This window comes from Balaenoptera musculus, chromosome 19 (assembly GCF_009873245.2).
Source record: "Balaenoptera musculus isolate JJ_BM4_2016_0621 chromosome 19, mBalMus1.pri.v3, whole genome shotgun sequence".
NCBI lineage: Eukaryota > Metazoa > Chordata > Mammalia > Artiodactyla > Balaenopteridae > Balaenoptera > Balaenoptera musculus.
Window position 1 is genome coordinate 19,331,755 of NC_045803.1, and position 15,640 is coordinate 19,347,394.

Consider the following 15,640-nt stretch of genomic DNA (forward strand, 5'->3'; position numbering starts at 1 on the left):
CCCGCATGCCGCGCAGCTCAGCCAAAGAGTAAAAAAAAAAAAAATCTAAACTGTTTATGTCTAAACTCCCCCCCGCCCATTGGCCTATTTCACTCTGGGGCTAAGGATTGCTGATTTTTTTTTTTTCTAATTTTCTGGTGCAGCTACATCACCTGGCAGCTTGATTGGCACCTTGAAAGCTGCTGGGTTTTGCCAGTGACCCGAGTCAGATTACTTCTGAGTTTCTATTTTTGTTTGTCTTTACTTACGGTTTGCTGTAAGAAATGTGAATCTGAGGTATGGGATTAGATCCAAGAAGGAGGGCCCTCACACCGTGGTCTTATGTGGTCACTTTCCAAACTATTTTGCAGCTTCAACATACCTCGTGCCAAGAGGGAGCTGGCTCAGCTGAACAGGTGCACATCCCCGCAGCAGAAGCTGGCTTGTTTGCGGAAGGTGGTGCAGCTGATCACCCAGTCTCCCAGCCAGAGAGGTGTGTGCTCGGCGAAGGGGCTGGCAGTGGGGTGGCTGCATACGTCCAGATGCAAACATCTGTTGAGAAGCAGTGCCGTCTTAAAGGGTCACAGAGATGGGTTGTTGTGCAGCAGAGCATTTCCGTGTGAGTGCCCCGGAGTCTGATCTGAGGAGTGGGTGTCTAGTAATGGGGGTCGGGGGGGGAATAGGTGGGGCATCTTTAGGGTGAGAAAATGCTGGCGGAGAAGCAGCAGCCTCAAAAACGAGCCAAACTGGTGATGGAAACATGGGGGTTCAACTGTTAAGTTGTTCTCTCTAATTTTGTAAACATTTAGAATTTTCCATTATAAAAAGTAAAAACAAAATAAGAAAAAAGTAATGAGAAGGCAGATCTGTGTGGGCAGATAGGGGGTGATCTTCGAAGCGTTATTATCAATGAATGAAATGAACAGGAGTGTGTACGGTACCCTTCCAGCAGCATTGCGGAAAGGGGGGCGACTCTGTATCCATATATACAATGGGGAGATCATAGACTGTCTGTGGACAGGTACGGGGGAAGCAACAGCAGTGGCCTCTGGGAAAGAAGTCTGGGTGGCAGGGATGGGAGAGATGTGCACGGTTTGCTCTTTGTACTGTTTGACATTTTAAATGTGTGAATGGATTACTTAAAATTTTAATGAAAAAAATAGAGTCAAGCTGTAAATCGGCATTAGACTCTGAGGTGTATAAAACAGAAATGATCCCAGGAGGAAAGAGGCTTTTGGCAGTGGCTCTGGCACACCTTCAAGTTGTATCCACCATTGCCGACTTCCTCGGGCTCTTTATCTGTCCCGGGAGGTAGCAAGGGGTGGTCTGCTTGCAGTTTGCTTCTTCTGCACATGTTCTGAGGATGCTAAGCATTCATTTTCCCCTGGAGTCTGACATCTATTCAGGACACTAGAAAGGAAATTGTGCGATTGAATTTCTCCCTGATGTGTCATCTTCCTGGATTGTGGTTTTGTGGGTTGGATGGTGGTGGGGAGTTGATAACACTTGTCGGTCCATTTGAGTCCCAGGATGGCTTTGAACATGTGTTTCTCCCTTGCAGTTAACTTGGAGACCATGTGTGCTGATGATCTGCTATCAGTCCTGTTGTATTTGCTTGTGAAAACAGAGATCCCTAATTGGTAATATTTTTTGTTAAAATGCTTTTTCAAAATGGCAGCACTGTACTGGGGTGGTTTTAGTGTCACTCTAGGAAACTGAGTGCCCCTTATGAGCCAGGTACTGCCCTGCCTTCGTCCTGCAAGGGGTGGCTGTCCTTCCAGGTACAGATGGGGAAACTGAGGCCCAGTGAGCTTACGTTTCTCATTCTGGAGCATGTGGCTAGTCAGTGGCTGAGTGGGAAGCAGACTCCAATTCTGTCTGGCGCCAAAGCCCATCCTCTTCCCACAGAGATGCAAGTTCCCTTTATAATAACCAGCTTTCTAAAAGCTAGCCCATTCCAGGAAAGTCGCAAGTAGCTTTACTTATTTTCCTAATTGTGCTCCCTCTAAATAAAGATCCAGGGAGAAGCAGCCCTAGCTCCCAGGAGCTAACCGACTTGATGATGGAGCCAATAGCATTGTTTCTGCCAAAGTGTTAATTGGGTATACAGCAATAAAACTTTTTTCTTCCTTTTATTAGGATGGCAAATTTGAGTTATATCAAAAACTTCAGATTTAGCAGCTCAGCAAAAGATGAACTGGGATACTGCCTGACCTCAGTTGAGGCTGCAATTGAGTATATTCGGCAGGGAAGCCTCTCCGTTAAGCCACCGGTGAGACCTCCCTCCTTCTCTGCCCTTTCTTTGTGGGTGTCACGGCGTGTGTGATGGGGTTCTCAGGGTGGTGTGGGGGAGGGGCAGTCAGAGATGCTCTCCCGAGAGAATGGGGCCTCAGCCCAGTGAGTGAACACTAGCACCCGGTAGGTTGTGAAAGTTTGTGCGTTATCTTGGCTTTCACATTGTTGATCTGCTTCATTAATCCTTGTCATCCTCAAAAGCACACGGGCAGAAGGGGAAGCTAGAAGCGGTGAATTGGGGTATCCTGATCACGATGGGCAAGAGATGAGATTACTAACGTCTGCAGTTTTCAGGACTCAGTGGCCCTATTATTATTTTCTTGGTTGGTTGGTGAGCTTTGGCTAGTGGAGGTGATTATGTTCCCATGAGAACTGTGAGACTCTTGAACCAAGATTGCACTGCTGGCTTATTTCACTGCATACCAACCAGCAAAATGTGACAGTACTCACAGAAATTGCAAAGTTGAAATCAATCGAATGAAGAGATTTCTGTATTAAAAACCAAGACTCCTGGGACTTCCCTGGTGGCCCAGTGGTTAAGAATCTGCCTGCCAGTGCAGGGAACACGGGTTCAAGCCCTGGTCCAGGAAGATCCCACATGCTGTGGAGCAACTAAGCCCGTGCGCCACAACTACTGAGCCTACGCTCTAGAGCCTGCGAGCCACAACTCCTGAGCCCACATGCTGCAACTACTGCAGCCCACGCGCCTAGAGCCCGTGCTCCGCAACAAGAGAAGCCACTGCCCCGCAACGAAGAGTAGCCCCCACTCACCACAATTAGAGAAAGCCCGCATGCAGCAACGAAGACCCAACGCAGCCAAAAAAAAAAAAACAACAAAAAACACCAAGAGTCCTGAGGATGGAACATTCACTTGATCTTAATTTTCCCCTGATGTTAGAAGCTCCCAAAGTAATAAGTTGAAACACGTGGAAAAGAACATAGGCCTGTTCAGACAGGAGCACTTGGGTACAAGCAGTTCCCTGAGTTCATTCATTGTTAACATGTTTATATATTTTCTAGTCTTTTTCCTTGCCGTGTATACTTTACATAATTGAAATTGTATTGTAGATAGCCTTGTATACTTTTTCCCCAAAATGAATAGTTCTATTTTCTTCTGATTAGAAAACTATTTGCTTATAAATAATACGTGAAATATAAAAAGTAGCAGCGAAGACAACAAAAGCCTCCCATAAACACACTAGTTGGGGATGACTTATTAACATTTTGGTATATGTCTTTTTTCTGCACTTATACAATTATATTTTTAACCAGAATTTGAGCTTATGCTGCACTTGCTGGCACGTAGCCCAACAGTATCATGGTGCTTGCTGAAGAATTAAGTTCTGCTCTGATTTGATTGCCCACACACATACGCAGGTGAAATTAGAGGCTGTGCATCTCATCTCAGATGTGGCTGGCTGTGACTCTCGTGAAAAGTTGTTTCTAATTTAGGGGGAAATCATTAACATTCTAGAATGCACATGTGTGTGTTCATGGACACCTCTGCATACACACAGGTCTGCAGAGTCAGAAATGCCACTCGGGACTTCCCTGGTGGTGCAGTGGTTAAGAATCCACCTGCCAAGGCAGGGGACACGGGTTCGAGCCCTGGTCCGGGAAGATCCCACATGCCGCGGAGCAACTAAGCCCGTGTGCCACAACTACTGAGCCTGCGCTCTAGAGCCCACGAGCCACAACTACTGAGCCTTGTGTGCATGCCGCAGCTACTGAAGCCGGCACGCCTAGAGCCTGTGCTCCGCAACAAGAGAAGCCACAGCAATGAGAAGCCTGTGCACCGCGACGAAGAGTGGCCCCCGCAACTAGAGAAAGCCCGCGCCTAACAACAAAGAGCCAGTGCAGCCAAAAATAAAATAATAAATAGATAAATAAATTTATATAAAAAAAAAAAAAAGAAATGCTGCTCACTTCCAGAGTTGGGCAGCAAGATTTCTTAGTTTGAATTGTCTTCTGTGAGGTTCTAGGAACATGTGTTGTTCCCGTGGTGCCTGCGGAGGTTTTCCATCATGGCCCTGCCCTTCTGGTTCTTTCCTTCTGATGGGTCTCCCCTCCTGGACCCACTACCCTGCAGAGGACTTGCCTGATGCTCCTTGCTGGGGCCAGGGGTGCCCCTTGTCACCTGGAGGGAGGTGCCCACCTCTTGAAGGTGCTCCCGTCCCCCCTTGCTGCACCCATCCTGTACCACAACCATCCTGCTTTCTTACTTTCCGTGGCATGTAGGCAGGAAGTCCAATGCTTGAAGGCCTTTGGCCAGAGAGTAGAGAGGTAGTTGACCAAACTCTAACAGGCAGCTTCTCACACACACTTTTCCTTCAGAAAATATTCCAAGTGGGCTTGTGGGAGTGTTTGAGGGGCGGCCCCTCTTGTGCTGGTGTTGGTTTGCGTGCAGCCCTTGGGCAAGTCTGTTTGTCTCTCTGAGCCTCTGTCCCTCCTGTCTACACTGGGGATCGTGTTGTGTATTTCACCCCTGCCAGGTGGTTGCGAGGATCAAATGGCATATTTGAAAGTGCCTTTTCGAAGTGTGAAGTGATACTGATGCCCTTCCTTGATCTTGCAACACCTGCATCTGGATGTCTCTGTTTCCTGGCTCTCTGGTGCATCCTGCGTGGATAGCCCCAAGGATGGCCATGAGCTTGGGTGGGCAAGGGGGGGACACAGCCCAGTGCGCCCCTCTTGTCTGGGCTGTCAGACCCTGGTCCTGCCCTCCCGGATTGGAGGGTGGTTGGTCCCCCTGGACTTGCGACAAGGTTGCATCATCCTCTCGGCTGGCCATGGAGCCCGAGCCTTGGGTCTTGAGTGGGTCAGGCCTGAGAGATGTCCTTTTACCTTTATGGACAGAGCAGGTGTTGTGGTGGCTTCCTTGTCTTTTGTGATGCCAGCGTTGGGATTCCGTCTGTGGCATTGCCTGTGCCTTAGTGCAGTTCCATCTAGGAAAGTGCGAGGCCACGGCTGCTTGTTGGTATTGATAGAATTTCCCGGGGAAAGAGCCCAAGTGTATCTCCACACAGCAGGTGAGGTTTCTGAAAAGCATTAAGGACTAAGTGTTAGGAAATCAAATAATGTTTTACTATTGACTCTTTATATACTATAATGTAGTTTCCCAGAAATTTTCTCCCCAAGACATAATCATACTTGAGATGACCGTAAACATTCTTTAAGCATGTTCATTAATGAAGACTTGAGCTTTTTTGAAAATAACCATTACTGGGATGACTCTAGATTTACCTTTGTGGACAGAAAAAAATGGAGGAGAACCTTGAAAGGCTCTCCACCCTTCTCTGCTCCAGCTTTGCAGGTCTTTTTCACAATACTGGGCTTCCAATAAATAGTATTTACCCTTTTCCCAAATTGGTCTTAGCTGATATGCTATCTCTTCTGGTTGCTCATCCTTCCCTGACCAGTCAGTCCTGGAAGACCTGCCTCTTTTCATCAGTGCCCTTCAAACAGTCACCTAAGTGGGGGAAAGAGCCCCAAATTTACCTGAACAATAAGGTCGTTGATGTTTCTCTGATTTACAGCTCAGCTGTAAATCCCTGAATAAAACAGGTTGATCGAGCCTTACACAGCGTATACCGACTGGGAGCAAAGGTGGCTCTATGTCTGAGGGTTGGTGTTTGTTTGCCAAGACGCCCCCGTGAGGGCGGCTGGCGGGAGGGGCCCTGCTTGGCAGTGGGCCCCAGAAGTGCTGACAGCTCTCTCTTTAACTGGACCTCTTCATCAGAACCTAGGGGGCCACAGAGAGAAATGTTCCCATAATTTTCTCAGGGTTTGGTGAGTTCTTCTGGCAGCAGCTGGCTGGAAACAATTCCATCTGTCTCCCACCAAGATTCTTTTCAAGGAAGTTAATTTGTTACCAATTTAGTCACAGGTGCTCAAGTGAGCATTGAAGTGTCTCACTAGAAATGATTTCATAGAGAAAGGATACATTTTTAGATTTCTATATCTAGGTAAAAATTACCTGCACTATGAAGACCTGAGTTTATTCATTGGGGTGGACCCCATATTTTATTGGACTTTGGGCCAGTGGCCGTGTTGTCTGATGTCTTAGTAAGTATGTTCAAAAAGCAGGAAAAAAAAAAAAAAAAAAAAAAAAAGCAGGACCCTTCTCTCTCTTGCTGGTTCACACTGGGAAGGGTAGACCAGCCTGTCACATGGTTCCTCTGTCTGTGGGCCCAGGTAACATGCAGCGGACAGGGGCTCTGCAGGCATTAGGACAGATGTTCTGAGAGGAGGGGGAGGCCGGGACAATCCAGGTTTCCACGTGGGGGATGGTGCTGTGTGCATGCCACATTCCACACTGAGAGATGCCACATTCCACACACACACACACACACACACACACACACACACACACACACACACACACACACACACACACACAGCCAGCATGCTGCCCCCTCCCAGATTCCTGCCGGGAAGCTGTCATCAGAGCCCCACTTCCTGGAGAGGCAGACGGGGAGCCCCTCTCCGAGCCTGATGAGGGTCTGTTGTGCGGCTCCCTGGGGGCGGGGAGAGGCACTGCCGGTCCTGTTTTGTGGGAAACAGCAGGGATCGTTCCTGGGTCCTCTGTTTTCAAGGATCTGCACTGACAGCTCATGACGTGTGATAAAACGGATTGTCGGCTTTTCCTGCAGGAGTCCGAGGGATTTGGCGACAGACTGTTCCTTAAGCAGAGAATGAGCTTGCTGTCTCAGATGACCTCGACTCCCATTGACTGCTTGTTTCAGGTAAGACACGCAGAGGTCCTGCGGGCACAGATGTGTGAGGGGCCCTCCATCCTCCCACACCTCTGTAGAATCCATCAGGGTGGTCCGCGTAGTTCAGTGCAGGAGTTCGTTTTGTGCTCGAGGGAGGGATAGGGACGGGACGCTGGATCAGCTCGGCTGCCCGTCTCCCCCGACGTGAGCTGCGCTGCAGCCCCTCTGGGCAGCATAGCGAGGGCACCGGGCCCTGCGTGTGGAACCCTCTGCCCGGCTGTCCTCCTCTCCCCCTTTGGCGAAACATGGCCGGTCCTTCACAGTCAGCTCAGTGGCACCTCACTGGCAGCTCTGCCAGAACTGGTGCCTCTTCTCGGCTCCGGGAGCCCCAGTTGCAGAGGTGTGTGTGAGCGTGCTGGGCTGGGAGCAAGGCACCTGGTGGTGGTTTGATCCTCAGGCACAGGCTGGCGGCTCCTTCCTCAGATCTGATCTGCCGCTGGGAGGCTGGCGAGGTTCCCTACGAGGCAGTCGTCAGAGGGCCACCCGGGGCCAGAGTGGGTTCCATGGAGGACCCAGAGCTATGCACCCCTCAGAACATCTCACTCCCTGTGGGGAATACATCCAGGCATCACAGGGGTGAGCCCTGCAGGTTTGCTTGTTGATGGGGGTCTTGTGATAATTGCAGCTGTTCTGCAAACCAAGGCTCTATTAGATTACAAGACGATTTGACCCTCTAATGAGGGGTCAAAATCTACACCAAGGCTCAGGATGTATTGCCCCCCTACTCCTGTTGCTCTGGAAATTTTGTCATATTGTTGTTTTTTTTAGTTTTGGAAAAACCCTAACATTTATAAAAATAAAAGAAAGTAGTACAATGAAGGAACCCCCGCGTAGCCATCTCCCAATCCTGTTTCATTTCTATCCCCCCGCCCCACTTTTCCCCATCTACCCAAATTATTTTTAAACAAGTCCCAGAGAGCAAATTGTTTCATCCATCCATACGTAGATGTGTGTTTCTGTAAGGATGCTCAGAAAATTCACACCTTAGTTCCTTCATATCAATAGTGCTTTTGATGTCACTTTTTAGCACATCGCATCAGGTAACCAGAAAGAAGTGGAAAGACTTCTGAGCCAGGAAGACCGAGATAAAGATGCCGTCCAAAAGATGTGTCACCCTCTGTGCTTCTGTGATGACTGTGAGAAACTCGTCTCTGGGTACGAGGGTCCTATGTGGGCTCAGCTCCAGGAAAGGGGAGACTCGGGGCCTGGGCAGAACTTTCCCACTTGTTTGCTGTGAGATTTGGAATAAGGAACTTATCCTCGCTGCACTCTGCTTCCTCTGCTGTGAAGTGGAGAGAGTAACGTCTGCCCCTTTGGAGAATCAGGTGGAATAAAGATTGTAAACATACCTGGCACCCTGCTCGGCTGCTTTACCAGGGGAGGTGGGCAGAGGGTGTGCCCCAGGCTCGGAAAGTGGGTTTTAGGATGGGAGGACTGTCAGCTCCCGCCTGTAACCTTTTTGGTTTCCCCTTATCCTTATTGGGCTCTTTTGCTGGTTGTCAAGGCCTGGAGGGGTGGGCGGGGAGAGAGGCCCTGCGGAAGTCGGGGCTTCTGCTCTCTGGGACATGGTAGAGGAGACCCAGCTTGGATCATACCCGGAGATCTGTCTTCTTGTCCCAGGACCCTGGTGTATTTCTCTGTATCCTCTTTCTCTTTTAGGAGGCTGAATGACCCCTCCATTGTTACTCCATTTTCCAGAGACGACAGGGGTCATACACCGCTCCATGTGGCTGCCCTCTGCGGTACGTGGGCAAAGGGATGGGGCCGAGGGCGGCCCTGCAGAGAGAGGGTGGCTGCTGGGTCTCACCGTGTGGATGCCTGGTGCTGCCCCTGGGCTGGTGGTCCAGCCAGGGAAGGCTTGAATCTGCACTATGAGATTCTTATACTCCTCCTTTAAAAAAAATAACTTTAGTGTCTTTAATTTATTTTTTTATTCTTTTTTTTTTAAACATTCTTTTCCAGTATGGTTCATCATAGGGTATTGAATATAGTTCTTTGTGCTATACTGTCTTTTAAAGTGCACATGCAAAAAAAAATGTGCGCATTCAAGGTAGAAAACACAAACACAAACATCTGTAGTATCACCCGCCATCCTTCTGTCTCCCAGAGATCATTTTGATTCATGACTGTCTGAAATGTCAGCATGCTTGTGAGTGTGTGTGTATAAAATAGATGATGCTGTGGGGATCATACTTTTCTGTACGGTGCTTTTTTCACTCAGCGACATGCAAAACATTTCTCCATGTCAGTATTTTTTTACTGGTTGCACAATATTCCATCCTGTGGATTGATGCACCATGGACTCTTCTGCGGACGTCTAAGGCTCTTTTCTCCTACCTTCTGTGGCTGGGGGCTGGACTGGAGCCGAGTCCCCTCCAGGGGCCACCCCAGAGTGTTTGGAATCTGCAGAGTCTGACTTCACATTAGCACTGGTTCCCCCCAAGCAGAAAAATGCCTCCCGGCGTGTCTCGTGCCGGGGGATGAGAGGGTGAAATAGTGCCGTGGCTTCGCTTGCAGGGTTTGGAAAGCCCGCTCTCTTCCCTTCTGTTCTGTAGGGCAGGCGTCCCTCATCGACTTTCTGGTTTCCAAGGGCGCGGTGGTGAACGCTACAGACTACCATGGCTCCACGCCGCTCCATCTCGCGTGTCAGAAGGGCTGTCAGAGCGTGACGGTGAGCAGCTGGGCCCGGACGAGCTGGGCTCTGTGCGCGGCTTGGCAGGGCTGGCCCCTCCTGTGTTCCACGCTGACTTGGTCGGGCCGCAGGGAGGGCTGGGGTCTCAGGCACCTCGCCGAGGGTCTGCTGGGCAAAAGCTGTTAGGTGTAGATTTGAAATGTCACGGTAATATGGGGGAAGAAGGGTAGGGCTGTAGATTTTTTTTTAATCTCTAAACTTTTTTTTTTTGGTATCATACTTTTTAATAATGAGATAGGATTTTCCTTCACCCACCCCCAGGATACTAGAAATATTTTAAATAGGGCCCCGAGATGGACTTTCCCGTAGACTTAACACCTACTGATGAGAAGACGGGCCAGAAACTAGAAAGGCAAAATTATTTTGCCAATCAGTGATGTTTCAATTTCAGCTTAAGTTGTTTGGTACATAAAGTGCCTCAGTTACTGCTAGTGATTGATGGGGGTTGTTTTTCTTTCTTTCTTTTTTCTTTTTTTAACTTGTATTGGAGTAGAGTTGATTTACAATGTTGTGTTAGTTTCAGGTGTTCAGCAAAGTGAATCAGTTATACATAAACATATATCCACTCTTTTTTTTTTTTTTTAAGTAATCTCTAAACTTTTTATCAGGAAGGATGAGAGTGATGATAATATTTTTTGCTTTTGTTTTTTAAAATTTAAAAATTTTTTTGTTTCAAAGTATAGTTGATTTACAGTGTGTTAGTTTCAGGTGTATAGCAAAGTGATTCAGATATATATGTGTGTGTGTATATATATATAATGTTTTTCTCTCTCTATATATAGTATATATTCCTTTTCAGATTATTTTCTATTATAGGGTTGATATAATTTTAATTGTAGTGTAAGTAGATAAGGTTGAAAATGGAGACCAGCGACTTCCCGCTGTGAGGCCGGAGGCCGTGCTGTGCTCCTGCGGAAGCACGCGCCTGCGCTCCCGGGCACTCCTGGTGCTCACTGCTCTCCCCTCTCCTTTGGAAGCTGCTGCTGCTGCACTACAAAGCCAGCGCCGAAGTGCAAGACAACAACGGCAACACCCCTCTGCACCTGGCCTGCACCTACGGCCACGAAGACGTAAGTGGTCCTTGCTGCTCCGAGGGCGGCTGTGTTTACCCTTTCTCACAGAGAAAAGTGAATTTCCAGTTGGTTGAATGTCGTATTTTATGTCGACAGTTATTGGAACATTTGGCAGATAATTTTTTTAATTAAAAAATTTAAAAACACATTACAGATGCTGTATTGAAATAACAGAAATCTAAAACGTAATTGTTTTTTCCTGAAATGAAATCATGTGCATTCATCCCCGCTACCATCTGCTTCTTACCTTTCTTCATACTCAATTTTTACATTTTATATTTTTAAAGAAATATCAAGGAATTTCATCATTTCCGTGTTTGCTTAATATTTAACTCTGTGTGTGTGTGTGTGTGTGTTACTTTTTCTCCTAACCACTCTCTCGCTTCTCTCCATGGTAATATCCGGGTAGATTTATACAGACGTGGGTTGAGCCTGGGTTAGGTGATGGATGAGCGAAAACGAGATTATACCCTACACAATTTTATGGAGCTTATTTTCCTAACTTAATCATGGACATCCCATAGGTCAATAAATGTAGATCTAACCCGTTCTATAATCGCTACACAAAGTCTATGACGTGTGTTGTGTCAGGGACCTTAAGACCACTCCCCAGTTCAGTGGTTCGCTAGGAGGGCTCACAGGATGAGCATATGGTTGTATTCATAGCTGAATATGTAGCATATTTATTGCAGTAAAGGGACACAGAGCAAAATCAGCCAAAGGGAAGGTCCAAGGATGAAGTCCGGAGGAAACGAGGTGCAGGCTTCCAAGAGCATCTCCCTGTGGAGTCACTCAGGACAGCTTATTCCTCCAGCAACGAGTCGTTAACAACACATGCAAAGTGTTTTCCACCCGGGAAGCTCATTAGGGACTCAATGCCCAAGATTTTGGTTGGAGGCTGGTCGTGTGAACACCCTTTTGCCTAGAACATTTCAACATTCCAAACTCCCAGAAGGACAGCAGGTGTTCAGCATAAACCACTGTTGGACAAACTAGGCCCAGTGAGCCCCTCTCATCAGTCAGGGGACTGTGAGAACACCCCCCAAATCCAAGCTCCCAGGGAACATCGCAAGTCAAGGGGGCCAGCCTTGCAAGCAGGCCTTTCCAGTGATGGCGGTCTCAGGCCTGCTCTGGTGACTCCTTTCTGCACATGATGTGTGACAATTTATTCAGCCATTTCTTATTGATTGGCAGTTGGGTTCTTTAAAAAAAAAAAAACAGGAACGATGTGTCCTGGTCAGGTGATCTGGAGCCCTGGAGGTCTAATGTTCTGTTACCGTATGTTTGCTTGGCAGATGGCGCCTTGATCGAATTGGGACATGGGCCGAGGCTGCGGGCTGCACAGATCTGCCCGAGGCTGGGCGTGTGAGTTCACGGTGGCCTTTCCCATTCTGTTTGCAGTGTGTGAAGGCTCTGGTCTACTATGACGTGCAGTCCTGCAGACTAGATATTGGTAACGAGAAAGGAGACACTCCCCTGCACATCGCTGCCCGCTGGGGTTACCAAAGCATCATAGAGACGTTGCTACAGAACGGAGCGTCCACAGAGATCCAGAACAGGCTGAAGGAAACGCCCCTCAAGTGTGCGTTAAACTCAAAGGTAGGCTTTTTCATCTCGGAGCAGCAGTATGACTTTAAACAATATCAGCATCCGCAGCTTAGGTCTTGGCCGTGCTGTTCACACTGTGCGTTAGTCCCCAAGGCTAGAACTTGGCCGCACCCTCTCTGCTGCGCTCGGGACCTGGTCGTTCATGGGTTTTACCTATTCATCTTATTTTCCATCTTAGTAGGCATTTTTCTCAGTGTCATGCCAAGAGCTGCTCCCAGCAGAGTTTGCCCCGGCCTCTGAGTGCTGTTGGTTTCTGGGCCGGTGGAGTGAGAGGAAATGGGACGGTGGCTCCGGCCGGGAAGAGCGGGGACGGGGTGTTGGAAGCAGCAAGCATCAGCTCTGTTTTCCTGTTCCTTCACCCTCAGCGTCTAAAACTTTAGTCTGATTTGGCCAACTTCGAACATCGTTGGGTGTAATTTCCTTCATAAATGATTCATTAATGAACTACTAGCACGTCCTGCTGGTAATTTCTGGAAGCACGTAGTTTGGGGCCGCATGTCGTGCACTGCTTGCTCATGAGCAGGTGGGGAGCGATGGGAGCTTCCAGAGGCCAGGCCTTCCCAGCAGCAGCTCTGTTGAAGGGGTGTCCGCAGAGAAGCGTGTTTGGCCAACTAGCCAGAGGAAGCCTAGGGCCACGTGCGATGGCCATCCGAGGTCCTGATGCCCAGAGCATCCCGGCTAGTGGCTCACATAGGTGATGCCGTTTTAATACAGGTCTCCAGGTGTCTCCCTTTGCACAGGCCCTACTTTCTGCCTCTTGATGTTTTATAATTTCCAGTCCTCTTCTAGGGAGTTCTTTTAGTTTGTTTATGTCTTCTTCTAGGAGTAGCACAGTTTTTGTTTTTAAACCACTTTATTGAGGGATGATTGACATACAAAAAGCTGTACGTATTTAGTGTATACAACTTGATGAGCTTGGAGACAAGTCCACACGCATGAGACCAACACCACAATCTGTGCCATAAATACATCCATCACTTCCAGAAGTTTCCTCCTGCCCTCTTTATTTATCGATTATTATTATTATTTTGTGTGTGTGATAAGAACACAACATAAGACCTGTAGGAGTGTGGTTTTTGAAGGTTTAAATCCCTGCTCCTGACCCAGGGGCCTCAGCTGCCCATGCCCTCCCGGGGTCTCAGCTTTGTAGCAGCCAGAGCCACGGAACTGGGTGATACCACCCTTGGCCTGAGATGCCCATGAGGGGCTGAGGGCACCTCTGCACTGGAGCTTCTCCAAAGGCGCTTCCGAGGGAGCTCTGCAGACACAAGGAGCAGACGGCCTTCTGGGCTCAGCTCCGAGCTGGTCCCACTTAAGGCCCGTGGCTGCCAGTGGAACGGTCACACTTCAGGCCCGTGGACCACCAGCCCAGGCTGGATGAGGCAGCCTTTGAGGCCCCCCTGTGCCTGGGCTTCCCTTGTCCACTGAGCCATTCGTGGGGAGCACTGGCTCCTCCTGCTGAGCTTAGCGTGGTCCTGAGTAGGTTCCCACCCGCTCTGGGCCTTGGTGTCCCCCCTGTCTCTCTGAGGGCCTGGCTGGGCCACGTGGCTTTCCGAGGAGGTGGGTGCAGTGGGGCCATAGGGGCGATGAGACCTTGGCGACCCACCTCAGTACTTTTCGCGTCCCCTTTGGCCTCCTAGATTCTGTCCATGATGGAAGCCCACCATCCGTCCGTCGAGAGGGGGCAGAAGTCTTCAGAGGTAAGAGAACGGGGCTGCGCTTGCCGGCCCTACTTGAGACCAGCCTCTGTCTGGCGCTCACCCACCCCTCACCGGGCTCCCTGGCTGCAGGTGCCTGCGCGGCCCCCTCAGTGCTCCGTGGATTCCATCAGCCAGGGCTCCTCCGCCTCCAGCTTCTCCTCCGCGTCGCTGAGCTCCAGGCAAGAGGAGCCCAGAAAGGACTACAGGGAGGTGAGGCCCCCGGACCAGAGGGCAGAGAGGGGCGGGGGGGCGGCCTGTGTTCTGGGGGCAGCTAGAGAGCCCCGGCCTGGCGAGGGCCACCCCGCCAGCCTGCTCGCCGCCGCTGGGGCAGCGTGTCTGCTGTGGCGAAGGTCAGTGCCCTCGAGGGGAGCCCGGCCAGCCTCACCCTGCTTGCCCTTCATGGACGGACGTGTGTGTGTGTGTGTGTGTGTGTGTGTGTGTGTGTGTGTGTGTGTGAGAGAGGGAGAGATGGGGGGGGTATTCTAAGAAAAGTACAGGTAAAGTCACCTGTAGGTCCACTGCTTTAAGATCATTTTACGAAGTAAATTCTCTGCCCTTATCTCCCGCTCCGTCAGCGCCCCTGTTAACCTGATGTGTCTCGTTCCTGACTTCCTGCAGAGTTTATGTAGACGTGCACATGTTCTCACACATTGCGTTTTGTAAAAGCTGACTCATAGCCTGTTTTGTTTGTTTGTGTGTTCTTTTCCGTCTAACCTACCTTAGACCTTGTCCATCGTCAGCCCACAGAGCAGACCGTGGCGTGGATGTGCCCATCCCCTGCGGATGGGGAGCCCTCACTGACTCCACCCCGGGCTCCTCCTCCCCTGTCACGCGCAGGCTGTGACCTGCTCTCGGAGGGCCCAGTAAGCCCAGCCCGATGCAGAACCACAGCAGAGAAAGCCAAGAGGCGTGCTCCAGAGTCTAACAGGGGCCTGGAGTCGTTCCTAGGGGGGTGCCTGCCCTCATGGTTCCTGTAGCTGGCAGATAATGAGAGCTGAATAGATGCAGTTCTGAAGGGTTTCTGCCCTCTTAGGAAGCGCCTGTGCTCCCAGGTGGCTGTCGTCCCACCGTGCCACGTGAATGGCGGGTCATCTTACAGACCTTACACGGAAGGTGCACGCCGGCCCCTCCTGGATGCCCTATGTGAACAACTTTGGGGATGTGTTTGAAAGATACTGAATGAGATCAAGAGACACAGGAAAGCTACTAGGTTTTCAGAAGGTTGTTTTTATTATTTCTAGTCTTATTGTATTATTATAATTTTCCTTACATTCTTTTTCCTTTTATTAAGGTAGAAAAACTTTTAAGAGCCATTGCTGATGGTGACCTAGAAATGGTGAGTTTTTAGAAGTGAATTTCAAGCAGCTTGCTCTCGGCTTAAGCAGCTGTGCTCATGTGTCTTGTCTCCAGGTGAGTCAGGAGCTGTCAGGGTTCTTTGTTCACGTTCACGCAGAAGGGGTGCATTTCATGAGTACTTGGTGATGGGATGTGACGTGCCCCCTGCAAGTAACGAGGCGG

General features: G+C 49.5%; 1 protein-coding gene across 11 annotated transcripts in view; it reads left to right on the plus strand.

Moving 5' to 3' along the window:
- The window catches only part of ANKRD27 (ankyrin repeat domain 27), a 52,259-nt gene that overhangs the window by 19,230 nt on the left and 17,389 nt on the right, over positions 1–15,640 (plus strand). For all 11 annotated transcript variants that reach the window (XM_036833572.1, XM_036833575.1, XM_036833576.1 and 8 more), the window contains 12 exons: positions 351–472; positions 1,541–1,619; positions 2,119–2,251; positions 6,927–7,019; positions 8,077–8,204; positions 8,709–8,791; positions 9,605–9,720; positions 10,719–10,811; positions 12,216–12,413; positions 14,063–14,122; positions 14,213–14,332; positions 15,414–15,458. In XM_036833572.1, the coding sequence (XP_036689467.1) occupies positions 351–472; positions 1,541–1,619; positions 2,119–2,251; positions 6,927–7,019; positions 8,077–8,204; positions 8,709–8,791; positions 9,605–9,720; positions 10,719–10,811; positions 12,216–12,413; positions 14,063–14,122; positions 14,213–14,332; positions 15,414–15,458 (1,270 nt within the window). The remainder of the gene's footprint in view (positions 1–350; positions 473–1,540; positions 1,620–2,118; positions 2,252–6,926; positions 7,020–8,076; positions 8,205–8,708; positions 8,792–9,604; positions 9,721–10,718; positions 10,812–12,215; positions 12,414–14,062; positions 14,123–14,212; positions 14,333–15,413; positions 15,459–15,640) is intronic.